This window comes from Artemia franciscana, chromosome 7, assembly GCF_032884065.1.
Source record: "Artemia franciscana chromosome 7, ASM3288406v1, whole genome shotgun sequence".
In the NCBI taxonomy this organism is placed as follows: Eukaryota; Metazoa; Arthropoda; class Branchiopoda; order Anostraca; family Artemiidae; genus Artemia; species Artemia franciscana.
Window position 1 is genome coordinate 59,954,225 of NC_088869.1, and position 14,777 is coordinate 59,969,001.

The 14,777-nt window shown below is 35.7% G+C and overlaps 1 protein-coding gene and 1 long non-coding RNA gene across 2 annotated transcripts in view; one reads left to right on the forward strand and one right to left on the reverse strand.

Annotated features, from left to right (window-relative positions):
• Positions 1 to 1,429, reverse strand: part of LOC136029551 (homeobox protein Nkx-2.2a-like) — a 49,848-nt gene extending 48,419 nt beyond the window's left edge. The window contains exon 1 of the mRNA XM_065708028.1: positions 585 to 1,429. Coding sequence (XP_065564100.1) covers positions 585 to 589 — 5 coding nt within the window. The 5' untranslated portion in view covers positions 590 to 1,429. The remainder of the gene's footprint in view (positions 1 to 584) is intronic.
• LOC136029552 (uncharacterized) overlaps positions 1 to 14,777 on the forward strand; it is a 44,409-nt gene that overhangs the window by 22,313 nt on the left and 7,319 nt on the right. Inside the window, exon 2 of the long non-coding RNA XR_010618066.1 lies at positions 10,513 to 10,724. This is a non-coding gene — a long non-coding RNA (uncharacterized LOC136029552). The remainder of the gene's footprint in view (positions 1 to 10,512; positions 10,725 to 14,777) is intronic.

Genomic DNA, 14,777 nt, shown 5'->3' on the forward strand with positions numbered 1-14,777 from the left:
TTCTTATATCTTCTGAATAATTTAGTAATTTTTAATTTTTCAAGCCCCCCTCTCCTACCTTCTCACCTGCCGAAGAAGGGCCTACAATGGAGACTGTCTGGATTTCAGCCTCCTTAGCGAGGGATTTCGAAGTTTTATCCGCTCCTCTCTGAGACACCGGATATACAAATGGTTTAGTGTTTAAAAAAGGCTTTCTATGCATAGCTTTGATTTAAAAAAAAATAGCATTGCTTTAACCAATTTAGATGTTGCCTGCTTCAACCAGGCTTCTTAAATTGATTGACAGATTTTAATAGCAAATCGAACCTTTTCAATTGGATTTAAAATATTATCAAAATCCTCTTAATCTAAACAACAAGCCATGAAGTCCCACTTGAATGGATCAGAATTGAAATCATATTCATAGAGGACAGGTGTCCCCGGTGACCTGACAACTGAAAAGGATCTTTTGACCTAACAATTGGAAAAAGTATTTACGGGTAAAGGCTATAGCCACCTATCCTGTCGACACTCTTTAGTTACAGGTTAAAGAAATTATCAACGAAATGAAAGTTTAAACGCGAAATAATTACGACATTTCATACCTCATGATATTAAGAAGGATAACGCTGGGAGTGAGTGAATTTTTCGACTTTGACAAAATATCTATCCACAGCAAAATAGAAACATGACTGAAATAAAAAAAAAAAAAAAAAAATCAAACACACTTTCAAAAAACAAAAACAGACAAACACAAAAACACAAAAAAAGTAGAACAAAAAGTTTGCTAATATAAATCCTTATTAACATCTCCGTGATATATGGTTGCAATAGGCAATTTCATTTCCAAAGATTTAGTGGCTCCTGGCACGTACGCAGGGGGGAGGCTTCGGGCCCACCCCCCCCCCCCGAAACTTTGTGAAATGTTAAATTTCCCCATGGTTTTTTGGGATTTCTGGCAAAAGTAGGACATTTATTAAGAATCTAGATACATGTGTGAAGCCTTTTTCGGGGATTTTACAGCATGCCATTATCCGATCATGTCACTGCCCAATTATTAACCCATCTTCTGTCTAACTTTTTACCCTCTTTGAAGTAATTAGCAATTGTGCTGTTATTTTTTTTTTTTTTTTTTTTTTTTTTGTAAAGAGAGTTTGCTTTCCACGGCAAAATAGAATTATCCTTGATGTTAGGGCTTTTATCCCCCCCCTCTTCAGGATAAAGTACAGCTTTTAATGGATCAATTTTGGAAACTGTCATTTTTAATTAAAATCTACGTTTTTGCAATAAAAGAACTACCCCCCACAGCATCCATACTGCACTGTTAACCCTAAAATATCCCTTTCAGTGGGATATAATAGATTAATCACTGGTTCTAAATCGCTATGAACATAACCCGAGCCTAGAACGTACTTTTGAGGCTTCAGTCTTCTTCCCCCCCCCCCCATCCGCTACAATACTACAGATTAAAGTTAGTCTGTATTTTACGATATACGTGCTTTTTGCATTACTAAATAAAATAAATACTACTTTATATCTGCTGTTTCGAAGTTTTTGCCCCCCCCCCCGAAAAAAATCCTCCGTACGTGCCTGAGTGGCTCAAAACTAACAAGTTTCTTATTTACTTCTATGCAGGGGATAATTTGCTATGGGGCAAGATTCAACTGCCCCTCTAGGACCTTGGTTTGTTCCACCCCAAACCCAGTTTGCCCCTCCAGCTGAAATTTGGTTTGTTCAAGAATCTTGACAAAACTAAGATGAGTCTACCTAATATAAGCATCCACGGAAACGGTTCAGTTTTTTTTTTTAGTATATCTCTACCTTTAAGGTAATATATGGCTCGTTTTTCAATTTTCACTGTGAGTTTCACTTGACTTGGGAAGATTGGCCCCAGCTTTGCCCCCCCCCCAGGACTTTAACCATAAAATCCTGCATGTAAGCACAGGCTTAGAGACTATAATTTTGGTTGTTTTCATTTTCAGTCTCACTCTATAATTTCATGAAAATTTTTTTTAACATTGTTAGAAGGTTCATTACGTAAGGTTTCTTTGTCCAGTGGGCCTTGGCCTAGTAGTTCCAACTCAAGATTCAATGTTCAGAGGGGAACAACTCATTTCAAAGAATTGAGGCTAGTACATCAAATGGAGGGGCCAGTTCCACCCTTATATTGTTGTCCCCTCATATTTTGAAAAATGCTTTAAATAGATTTAAAAATATATTCATAGAAAAATGCCCTTTTCCTGTATTTCCATGGAAAAAATCAACGAAATTCCTCCTCCCCGAAATTTTTGTGAGTTGACACCACTGTATTTACCATTCAAAAATTCACCTAATTTACTATTCAGTTTTTTTTTTTAATTTTTTACGAATTTGTCATAATAATTTCAAAAATTGATAAAAGGAATATGATGCATTTTAGAAAGAAAAAAAATAAGTAGGTCAAGAAACAAGTAGGCTAACATACGAGAAATTTGATGAAAATAATCGATACGGCGTATTATTATAAATAGGAATTTTAAAACACCCAATTCAGTAAAAACAATTGACGTATCACCTTCTAAGGTACTGCAGCATAAATGTCTATTTGAGCCACACCCGTTCCTCTACCTACCCGTAATGGCATATCTGTCGATTTTTGTTTTTTGTTGCTAAACATGCGTTTCTAATTTTTTTTTTTAGACTTGTTGAAATATATACTTGATAAGAATCTCTGATTGGTTTGTCACCCAAATTTTAATCCAAAATACCTTTTTAGCAAGTCTCTGTGACCAACAACCCACCCAGGATGTGGTATTCCTGTTTTTGAAATAGTAAATAGGTCAAACCGGCAGTCAGAACATGGTAGACAGCATGGCGTCGAGTTGGGATTCCGTGTGTGGTCCAGTCATAAGATTAAGCCTTATTTCTCTAATTACTTGTCGGCAGCTTAGTACAATCCCTGCTGCGAACCCCGCATTGCAGGCGTGAACCTATTGGCCCCCTGAAATGTCCTTTGAAAAGCTTTGGTCAGCTGCAGTTTGAACCTGCTTGTTGGGTTTACAGCTTCAAAATTTGTATTATGCCATAGGTGAAAATTTTGATGGGACAATCCTAAGATTTAAGACTTAAAATCTGGTATTTACGTCAAGAGTGTATACCAAACTTTTTGGGTAGAAGGAGAAAAAAGGCAAGCCCTATAGAAACGCAAAGACAGTGGAAATTATGGGGTGTTTTCGAATTTTATAATTGTGTATTAATTGTCTTAAATAATACTAAGATGGATGAATAGGAAATAATTGTATAGTATTTAAGCTAATTAAATACGCACCAGCTTCATTACAGGAGTCAAGACTAAAATGGAGTTTAGCAAGCTAAAATGGAGATAGAATCTAATGTTAAAGTTTTCAAATATATACATTAAGGCAGGACAGGCTCTCAAGGAAACTTCCCATACCTCTCAAGGAATCTGGTGAATATTTTGATCTAATCAAATCTTAAAACCGAAAATTATTTTTTTATAATTCCAAAATAATTATAAAACATGTTTGCATTCTAGATTGCTGCACTTGACAATGTTGTTGTAGGGTATCAAAAAATAGAGCAAAAAATATTCTACTCAACAATCAGAAACTTATTTCTATAAGACATACTTGCTGACTGCAGTCCCTTCAAATACTTTACATATTTGTGTTCCGAAGTCAAAAATTTCCCCCAAAAGACTAGATGCAGCTGTAATCGGAGCGCGTGAGAGTGCATAAATTAGACCAAGGGACTAACCACTCGGATTGTTCTTTAGCGATTCAGTGAACTATTAGGTAGTTGTAACCAGTTTAAACAGAGTCTGGAGAATAAGTAGCGTGCAGACACCAAACTGCCGGTTAATAAATAAAAAAAAATTATATTGTGTAAATACTTACAAGAAGATTCGCTAAGGATAGCTTGTGCCTAATCGTGATTTTGAGCGAGAAAACCCTTAAGTTTAACTTTCTCATGTTTGTTTAGTTGAAGTGACAAAGAAAACTGATAACTTTGTCTTTGACCGAGTTGCCGCCTCTGAAAAAGAATTGACTAGGGAGCTAAGTGCTTGGACTACTACAAGCAACTACTCAATGCAGCACCAAGCTACCAGAGGCCAATACAGATGCACCTTCACCCTGACCTCTTAAAAACTTCACTCTTTACCCCCCTCCCCAACCCATAAAGTAGAAATTTTCCTCTAAACCTTTCTTTGTGACCACTCCCCGCCATGTTCGAGGACAACGTGTTTTTTGTTTCTTCCTAGGCGGATTAATTCCTATGGTAAACGATGAATAAATCTTCGTCAGCCTTTCAGAACGCCAACGTTTTCAAAGTTCTGGCCAATTTTCCCGAGTCAAAGGAGACAGGAAAAATGGGATATAGTTCCATAAAGGCAAGGGTATACTAGAGAAAACTGATACGTTTCTGTGGATGCTTGAATAATGTCGGCTTATCTTAGTTTTGGGCACAATCTAGAGTCCAGGGGCCATTGCCCTTTGCCCCATAGTAAATTACGACCCCGATCACAAACATTTAAATGCATCCATTTATGATTGACATCACTGACATGTAAAATCTAACACCTTAATTAAAAAAAAAAAAAAAAAAAAAAAAAGAAAAAAAAAAAAAAAAAAGCTGAACAGATCATCAGAGAATTAAAATTTCTGCCGCAAAGAATGAGCCGAATGAAAATAAGAACTCTAATGCTAGTACAAGACGCTTTGAAATTGCCATGTGAATCGCCGGTTCAAGTTGATCAAGGCTACTGTTCACCATTTACAATAGAAGAATATGGGAAACAGCTATCGATAAAAATTCTCCATTTTCTATCAACTGTCATCGAGTGAAAAGAACTGCTACAGAAAAACACCACCTTGGAATTGCTGGTGATATGCCAAATTTTACCGAGGGCTCTATAATTGATTATTTCTCAGAGTTCAAGTGTCCCTTCTCTAAAAGCAAAACACTGAGATAGCCAATTCATTAGCTAATATTCTTATTATTACTTTGTTAATTCCTTGATATACGCTGGTACTGATTGAACAAGATGTTTATATAAAAAAAAGGTAAAGGATGCGGAATTTAGACTTTACAGTCCGTACCGGCGGTGCTGATCTCCGTTTCTTGGCCCTTCAGCCAGGAAGTGCAATGGGGGGTTGGGGGCCAGCCAACCTGTGAAATTAAAGAGTAGTGTATTTGGTTTGCAAGTAGCAGGGTCGTCGATTTACTTTTTCCTTGGGAAGGTGACATTACACAAGAATTTGGTATTTGTTAATTAAACTAAAAAACATTCAAGAATTACGCTTGGATTAGATATGAGAAAACATGTTTCATAGCCACAAAGACAAGTGACAGAGTAGATGGGAAATATATAATTTGGGCTATATATTTGCACATTAAGAGGGTGGCGGAAAAGTAATGCGGGTCTGCATACAAAATGTGTTACCTACGATTATTCTGCATATTATGAAGCAAGAATTGTTTTCTAACTTCACGCTGTCTAATTAGTTTTCCCCCTCTTACGTCTAATGTGCAAATATATAGCCCAAATAATATGTTTCACATCTATTCTGTCACTTGTCTTTGTGATTATGAAACCGGTTTTCTCAGATCTAACCTAAGCGTAATTCTTGAGTGTGGCTCGTTTAATTATCATGTACCAAGAATTTCATCGCGGATAAGACAGAGGAAAACGTTATTCAAGCCCGTGATAGAAATATTAACCAAGATTTTAGATTCAGGGCAGAAAGCAAGAGAACAGCGATAGAATTGACTAGAATGTGGGATCACTTGGCATCTGACTCTTTTTGTGCCTCCTATTGCACTATAGCATTTTTCGGATAGCTAGGGGAAAAAGATCCCTAGGAGTTTCTAAAAAGTATTGGAAATCGTATAAAACACAGGATCATAGTTTAACAGCAAAAGGAAGGGGAGGCTCGAATAAAGTTTTTGGATCAATATTCTTAAAAAGTTGCCTTAAGTACTTATTATTTCGGAAAAACAACAACAAGTAATTTAAACATAAACTGCAGGTAGGGAGGATTCAGCCTATCAGCCCATGTGTACGTGTCGTTTTTTGGGTCGGGGGGTAGAAGATGAATTTCAAAACAGTGATCAAAAGTTAATCATATGAACAGTCAAAGGAACCATGAGAACACTTGTATTTTATGGGAGAGTTCAGTTTAGGAGGGCTAATTAGGGGATGGGGGCAGGTGCTGCCCCAGATCTTGAAGAATAAATTTTGTCATATTTTCACTGAACAAATAACAAAACTATCCCCACCTTAGATTTTGAAGACGTTTTATTGTATCTTCATTTAAAGAACGATAAAATCCTTGCACCCTCCCCCTGCATTTGCAAGAACTGGCAACCCTGGTCTAAGTTCTGAAGAGCTCTCCTTTGAACATGTCTGCCTCGGCCCGCTATCGTACGCTTGAAAAAAAAAACCTTCCTCAGAGAGCTTCCTAGCCCTGAAGTCCGTCCATATAAATCTTGGATACTCATCTCATATCTTTTTACCGAATATTGTTCTTTTTTTCCAAAGCTGTCACTCCTAAGATTTTCTGTCCTTACTTGAAATCCCCCACCCCCCAATTGCTTCACTTTTCAGGGGGTAGCCCTGGTTAGTATACAAACCCAGTTCACATTCAAACCTCAATCCCCAAAGAAAAAATTCAAATAATCTGAAACTCAAATAAAACTCAATGGATTTCAGAAGTAGGTAACCGGAAATGGGATGCTTTTCAGCTATTTGCATCTAACTATCCGTGAAATGTTCCTACTGTGAATGTATCTTATAGGGGTGGTAGAGTGTTAATACTGTATCCTTTAGTTAATACACTCAGATGGTTGGCAGGTGTGACAAAATGTCAAACTCGGAGATTAGGAAACGCGGGGTTAGGGTTTTAAGTGCTTGTCTAAATTTTTATACCCAAATGGATCAGTCTACTCTCCAGGTTTATCGCTTAGGGTCGAGAGGACGGGATTGTTATTTGATGCTGTTATGGTTATAATTCGGGTAGCATTTCAAGGATCTCGCGGTTTCCAATATTAGATTCTCAAATTTTGAGTAGTCCACTTTGCTGGGATTAAAGTTATTTTACAATCACTGCAATTTAAGGTTACAGAATACTTGAGAGCGTGAAATATTACTAGTTTATCAGGTAATTGACAAGTGGTTTCCTGAATTTTTTCATACAACGAGAGTTATTCAGAAGCAGAATCAGCTGCTTCCAATGGAGCCAATAAACAAAAATTTAGGGGGGAACAAAATTGTATTTGTCAATATCTTGGTGATAGGAGGGAGTTTTCTTTTTTTCAATTTTCTGAAAGAAAATGCTCCCAAAAGGCGTTGTTCGATGAAGATTGCCCTCCCCTCGAATTAAAGTAAACTTTCAAAACTTGGAAGGATAGGCCGGCAATTTATATTTTTTTTTTCTTTGGTTTATTTTGTAAAGTGATTGCGTCTCCCATTTTTTTTACATTTATGGGTATATTTAGGCTACTAAAATTCACAAGAGAAATAAAGTAGAATATTCATTCAGAAAGTACTGAATGAAGTACTGTCTACTTAATCCGTCGCCTGAAGAAGACAGATTTACTTGGCGGCAGAAAAGATGAGATCGTCCAAAGTACACTTTGCGGCTGAATTTCAACCGACATCTGTGGACGGCTGATACTTCATTGTTACCAGAACGGGAAGACGTCACCGTTTTAGGACGAATGGAGAGACTTCGTCGACACCCTATCAGAGGCATAGCATGGCCGAAACTGTTTTAGGACAATTACAGTCCTCTACTCTGAACACCAAAAAATCACTTTTTTTGAATGGGTAGCACTGATGTGTCTCCTTTTTTCACCAGGCCTACCAACTGACCAGAACATCATAGAGAGATGTTTAATCGCTCATTTGAACGGACATTAACGGACATTTGAACTGACCAGAACATCATAGAGGGATGTTTAATCACTCATTTGAACGGACATTAAATTTTCTAATGCCTTTTGTAAGTGACCAAAAAGAATTAGGGGGGTAGTTACCCTGCCTAAAAGCTCCCTCCCCCAAAGTTATCCAATCAAAATTTTGAGATAGCTATTTTGTTCAACATAATTCAAAGATCCACTATCTATGGTTTTGGTGATGATATGACCCTCCATAGTTCATGAGAAAAGGGCTGTACGCTCTATCAGTGTCGGACCTATTGAAATCACGCGTATCGGTATGGGCGTATTGTTATTGCGCCTATTAGTATCGCATGTATCTTAAACATATTTTCAATAGCTCATATGAAAGATATTGCTCATATCTAAATCCTTCCAATAAATTTCACCATCAGCAAGCTCAAAATGGCACTAAAAAGGGACTTTTGGTGCCATGTCTCAAGTGAAAAAACTGGGGCTAGTGCCCTACCAAATTTTTTTAAAATGACGTTTAATAGCTCTTTTGAAAGCTATTGCTCATGTCTACGTGATTTTTATCAGTTCCGCCATCCGTAAGTGTGATATAACACTTAAACAACATCTTTCGGTGTCACTTCTTAAGTAGAAAAGCTTGGAAGTATAAAACAATATCATCGTAACAATTGTGGTTCAATTCCCTTAACTGAAGGTTTGCAAAAACAACTCCCGTATATTCCTCCTTCACACCTACTTAATAAGCTACGCAATTAAGGTACAAACACCAATATATTAAATTACGTATTAGAGACGTGGTTCTGTTAGTTCAGCGCTGGACTTTAAATTAGAGTGACTTGCGTTCGATTTCTGCTTGTTTTTTTTTTTCAATTACGGTTTTATCCCTTGTACATGATCATTTTCAGACAATTTCACTGTTTTTGTAACTGTGACGCACTCACTTCTTAAAGTATGTCCTGGGAAGGTATTTTGTCAAGCATTTGGATTCAAAAGGAAAATAGAGGTCATCCAGCTCATGGTTTGGAACAATATTCTTAGTGAATCAATAAATTCGTACCAAAAACGAATGGCGTAATGTTGTCAAAATCTTTTGGGAAGAGGTATCAAAGTTGGAGGCAGTTCTCTCAAATCAAGTGAAAATTACAGAGAAAACTGGAAATCGAGCCATATAGAAATAAAAAAATATAAAGATGTACTAAAGAAAATTGACCTGTCTGAATGGATGCTTGAATTATGCAGGCTTATCTTAGTTTTGACTACATTTTTGGAAAAAGTAAATTTCATTAGGGGGGACTGGGATCTGGGGGAAAACCAAGGCCTGGGAGGGGGCATTTGCCCCATCTGCCCCATAGCAGATTACATCCTTGACCCCAATCCCCTGCCACTTAGTGGTTGGAGAAGTGCAGGTGTGTGGTTTCAGAACTACTAAAAGTTGTATAATAAAAAAAGGATTATTCAAATTATCTACTTGAAAATTCCACTGTAACATTCTCTCCATACGTAAGATTGTGCATCCAAAGAGGAAGAAAGACCAATGAAAACAGTTGTGCACTAGAATTCAGGTAATTCTTCCCAAAATTTTGAAATGAAAACAAACTTAGTTTATAATACTATTTATCGTACCTAGACAAGAAATCATCTTTTTTTTGAAATTTTGATTCATTTCTAAGTAATGAGTGGCTTTTCTATATATGGACAAGTTAAATGACTCACTAAGTTTAAAGAAACATTTCTGTTGAGCTAGCAACATTTTCCACAAGCATGTCGATATGCCAACCTGTCCGCTTAGTTAACCTTTTTTATCAAAGCTACTCAACTAGAGCTACTTTCTTCAGTGCTACTACATTTAATTTTTTAAACAAAGAATTAAAGATCTATTTCTTTTTTTAACAAAAATTACAAAGAGAAACGACGCTATGTTTTGATTTTTTTTTTTTTCTCCACTCTAAACTTATTTTTTCCTTCAATTCTTGTACAGCTTCTTCGTTCACCTTCGTTCTTTCTAATCACTTGAGGTGATTAGAAATTATAAAATAAAAAGTTTTCAGCTGAAACTAAGGACCAACATTAATGTTTAAATGAAGTGAAATTATTTCGTATAAATAAAAAAGATCATGGCTGTGTTGTTTCTAAATTCAATTTTAATCAAAAACGAGCAAAGATTAATTAAAAAAAAAAGTTTTTCCGAGGGAAGTAAAAGCGAAGTTGAAACTTAAAACGACCAAAAATTATTATCACATTACTAGACACATTTTCTATTTAGACACATCATTACATATTAGACACATTATTATTATCACATTATAATTAGAATTTTTATCACAACTTGAAATTCTCCATTCTTTAGAGAGAAATAACTGGATTCCCAGAATTCATATTACGATTGATATGTTCTTCGTTTCAAGTAATACTGGGTGAAACCAACATGTTAACTGATAAATCAATCCATTATTTTGTATGCTGTTTAATGAAAATAAACATTTTATTTTTATGGCTAAATTTTGTAGACAATTTTAATTGTATACTGAAAGTTACTGAGGCTATCTGCTGCTGTTTCTTGAGTAATCGGTTTTTACGGTGGCGGGTTACTAGCCCTCCAACCAACCCTCCTCCTTTTTCCAGGCTTGGGACTAGCTGTATGATTACAGTTTTTATCCCCTGGCCTCCGCAAGTCAGGGAGACCCAAAATAACCATTGGCAAGATGTTAGAAGAGGAGGCGAAGTTGGCGAAGTCTTTGATGGAGGAGTTTTGGTCGATGGCTCAGGACAGTTCGTCGTGGCGAACCACTGCTGCTGCCTTATGCGCCTTCAGGCGTGGGAGGACATAAGTCTAAGTAAGTAAGAAAGTTACTGATATCACAGCTCCTGTAAGACTATTAAAAGCATTATAGGTTAGATTTTTGTTGTGAGCCTACGCATTTACTTTCGACTCATAAATCAAAATTCTCGCTTTTTATGCTTGCCTTTTGTGTTTTCAATGAAGCGCTAGTTTTCTGTAATCCAGCAAACATAGGAAAATATTACCAGTTTATCTATTTGCAATAGTTTTATTGATATATGTTAGATAGACTGGGAATAAATAATTTTGTTCGTTTTAAGTTTCAACTTCGCTCTTTACTTCCCTCGGAAAATTAATTAAATTAACATTAAATTTAATTAAATTAATATACATTTAACATTAAATTAGTATTAAATTTTGACCAAAACTGCATATGCCACTCTTTTAATTATAGTAGAATGCAGAGGAGTATTATCATGCGCATGATCAGAGTTTATTATCAGTGGTAATGAATGGAAAGTAAAGAGTGACTACAGAAAATAGCATTTTACAAGAAAGGGGCGTGGGGAACGCTCATCAGAAGCTACGGTCTTGATAAAATTTTTATCAAATTTAAAATAGCTGAGAACCCTGAATGGGTTTTAGCTCTCCAGCTACGACGTAAAGATATTTAAGGTTTTTTTTACAAAGAGAGGGCAGGATTTTGTTTTGGGGACGACCGTATCGAACTGTTAAGTACTAAGTGAAGGCCCAAAAAGAACATATTCTGAGGTAGCCAATCAGTCTGAAACAAATAAAATGCCGCCTCAAAAGCAGCCAGCGTTTGAAATTCCAGATGGCAGCAGAACGGCTCATTTCCGTTTTTAAATAGATAAAAAGCCCATCATAAAATCAACAGTTATTATAGATACTAATTTAGAAGCTTCATTTAAACGTGTTGGTTCATTTGATACGTGATTAAATCACATAGCGTACTGCATGCTTGCAGACCAGCTTTTAAGGGGGAGGTCATCAAATCTTTCTGTGACGGAGGAGGAAAGGTGGGATACTACCCGGAGTCTCAAAGATTGCATTTTTTTTACATTCAAAATTTTTCAGTTGTTTCTGTGAAATCCTTCAGATAAACGTGGTAGAGGAGGGTGTGCGGGAATTCATTTTACTCCTCATTCTTTCTTCATTTAAATGAACGCGTTTATACTAAGCATTAATAATTGTTTGTGAGGGGTAGGAGCAAACTTCTTGTTGGGTGAACCTTTTCTCAGCAAAACACTAGATTTTTCTGGTTCCCACACAGAAAATAATATAGCTACCCAAAATTAAAATTTGTCAGAAAAATTTTTGGGAATAAACACAACAATTCAGAACTGGAAATCACTTTCTTTTGGAAACACCTAGAAGTTTTTTGTGAAGGTGTGTTATGGTTTTAGCAGTAGCTATAGCCCAGCAGCCCGCCTTAAAATAGTTTTTTGAAGGAACATTATCAGGAAGTGGCAAAACGTATTTTTCAAAATCAAAGGTGGGGGGGCGATTTTTTTATTCTTACACTGAAAAAAACACAAAAGGGCGTTTTTCAATCAAAACATACCCAGATCTTCCCATTTTCTAAATTAATTGCTGATTTATTATTTGAAGAGATAGAATATGAACTATTGCACAACGAACAAACTCTTGACACAGCAATCAGAAAATTACGTAATTTTAAAGGTGTTTTACTGAGCTGTTGTAGCAAATAATGATACAACTAGAGCCGTAATGGAACCAGGGGATAGAATTTTCCTTTATATTAACGCAACGAAAATTTTTCCAAGGAGAATTTGAAATTGGGGCCTATAAATGAACGGTTTTTGCTTTGAAAATCTCCAGCACTTGACACAGGTTTGGAAAAAAAAACAAAGCAACCAACAACAACAGAGAAATCCCGCAATTATGTTGAGTTGTCGTTTCTTGTCAAACTTAGCGTTGCCTGGTCTTAGTTGTAGAATAGATATTCCAAATGTAAAATCAGTCAGAGTAAATGCCTATACCCAGTTTTTTTCCTCGCATGTTTTCAACAGATTTCAGTAGTTATTTGGTATCTTATAGATGGCAGCTGTTGGGACCAGTGACGGCCACTACCATGGGGCTATTAAAAATCGTTTAGTACTTTTATTACAGAAATAAAGACTTAAGAAGTCATCAGCACGTGCATTTTACATTGGTATATTTCCCTTGAAATCAAGCAGACTATTTGTCTGCTATATTTGATGTCAAACTACCGACTATATATAAGGCCTTTAATAAGCCAAACTATCTTTATTTGAAGTCAAAACTATTCCACTACCATTCAGGATCTATCTGGTATCCGGTAGCCATATTTTATAAGTGTATTTAACAAGCAACTTTTTTTCTTTTTTTTCTTTTTCTCTTGTGATTGTAAAAGCAGCATTATTTGCTCGTTCATTTTTAGTGCTACAATAGCTGTTAAAGAATATGAATTTTTTCACTTATCTTTAAATTGCTTTGCTCTGGTTTTTTCTCTCCTTTTATAAGGGCTTCGGAATTGAAACATAACTATCTGGAGTACATTATTTTATTTATTTCACTGTCTTGCAAGGGCGCCAGCAGAAAACTTTCCAGAGGGGAGGCAGACGCTAAAATAGCAGTGGTGGTTGGGTGAAAGGGTATGTATTTCAGGGTATTTTTTCTTAGGAATAAGTTTATTTTTAAATGCCTTCATAAAAAGACTTAAATAAAAAGAGAAATTAAATTGCATACAAAATGAAACAAAATAGAGTAAATTTTAAACGACAAAAATTCCTGGCAAAGGGATCAATTTATTTAATAGATAATATATTTAATTATTGTACATTTAATCTTAACAGAAAATCAACCTCAAACCAAACTACAGAAATGTTTATTGCTTTGGTAGATTATAACAAATGTAGACGTTGTCCTTATGGAATTTCCTATGCCTTAGAATAGTTTACAGAAGGAGTATAGATGCTCAAAAATCATTCTATCTGCATAGAAAACACGTTTTGATTTTATAACAACCATGTAAAATGTACCTTTTTCATAACAGAACAATTCTCACTTTCGAACGTAAATCCCTTATATATTCAGAGATTAAAAAAACAAATAAATTGTGAAAGAAAAACAAAATTTAAACTTAATTATCCAGCTGTCAAATTGACTCTCGTTCTTTTTATTGTCCTATTCGACTAAATAAAATGAACAGGTTAAAAAAATTCTTCACAGGAGGATCTTATCTAACAGTTTGTGATAAAAAAATGGAAGTAAAAGTGACTTGGTCCAATATTCATCAAAACTAGAGATGTAATGCTCATGACAATTGCTACACCGGTAGTATTGGCTTTTTATGCTTATTCTAAATATTTATAAAATTCTTTCAGTTTATTGTTACCCACCCAGAACCAAAAATCTGAGAAAATGTGCCTGATTTTTGAAAATAGGGGAAACAACCTCCAAAAAGCAAGCGCATTGAAAATCCTTTTTATAAGATACATTATATCAGAGAACCCTATCGTAGAGGTTTCAAGCTCCAATCTTCAAAATGTGCCATTTCGCTTTTTTTTTCAGAAGTAACATCGTCGATGCATGTTTATTTGTTTTGTTTTTTCCCAGAGGTGATTGTATCAAACCAAAGGTCCAAGATAATTAGGAGGGAGCTCATTCAAATGTCAATTTAAAGTTCTTTTTTAAGTGAGCATACAGATTGGACCCGGGAAAAGTCTTGTTTTGTGCCATTTTAGGGCACCAAACTATGACTTTACCCCAAAGAGGACGAATTTACAATCAATTTAAAATTCTGAAAAGCTAATTAATTTAAAAGTATCAAGAGCAATATTTTAGGTTCCCAGTTACAAAACAAATAATGCCACATGGTGGCAATACTGGATTCAACCAAGTTGATTCACTTTATTTGTAATGAAATTAGGCTACGTTTGGTAATCTGTAATTGCGTATCAGCTATAATGAGGGGATGGGGCGAGTAATTGTTTAGGGTAGATTCCTAAAAAGTACATTTTAATGGACAAACTGATTACTCTTCATGAGGCTTCAGATAAATGTTGAAAGAGGTAGGGGGAGTGGGCATTAATTAAAATGA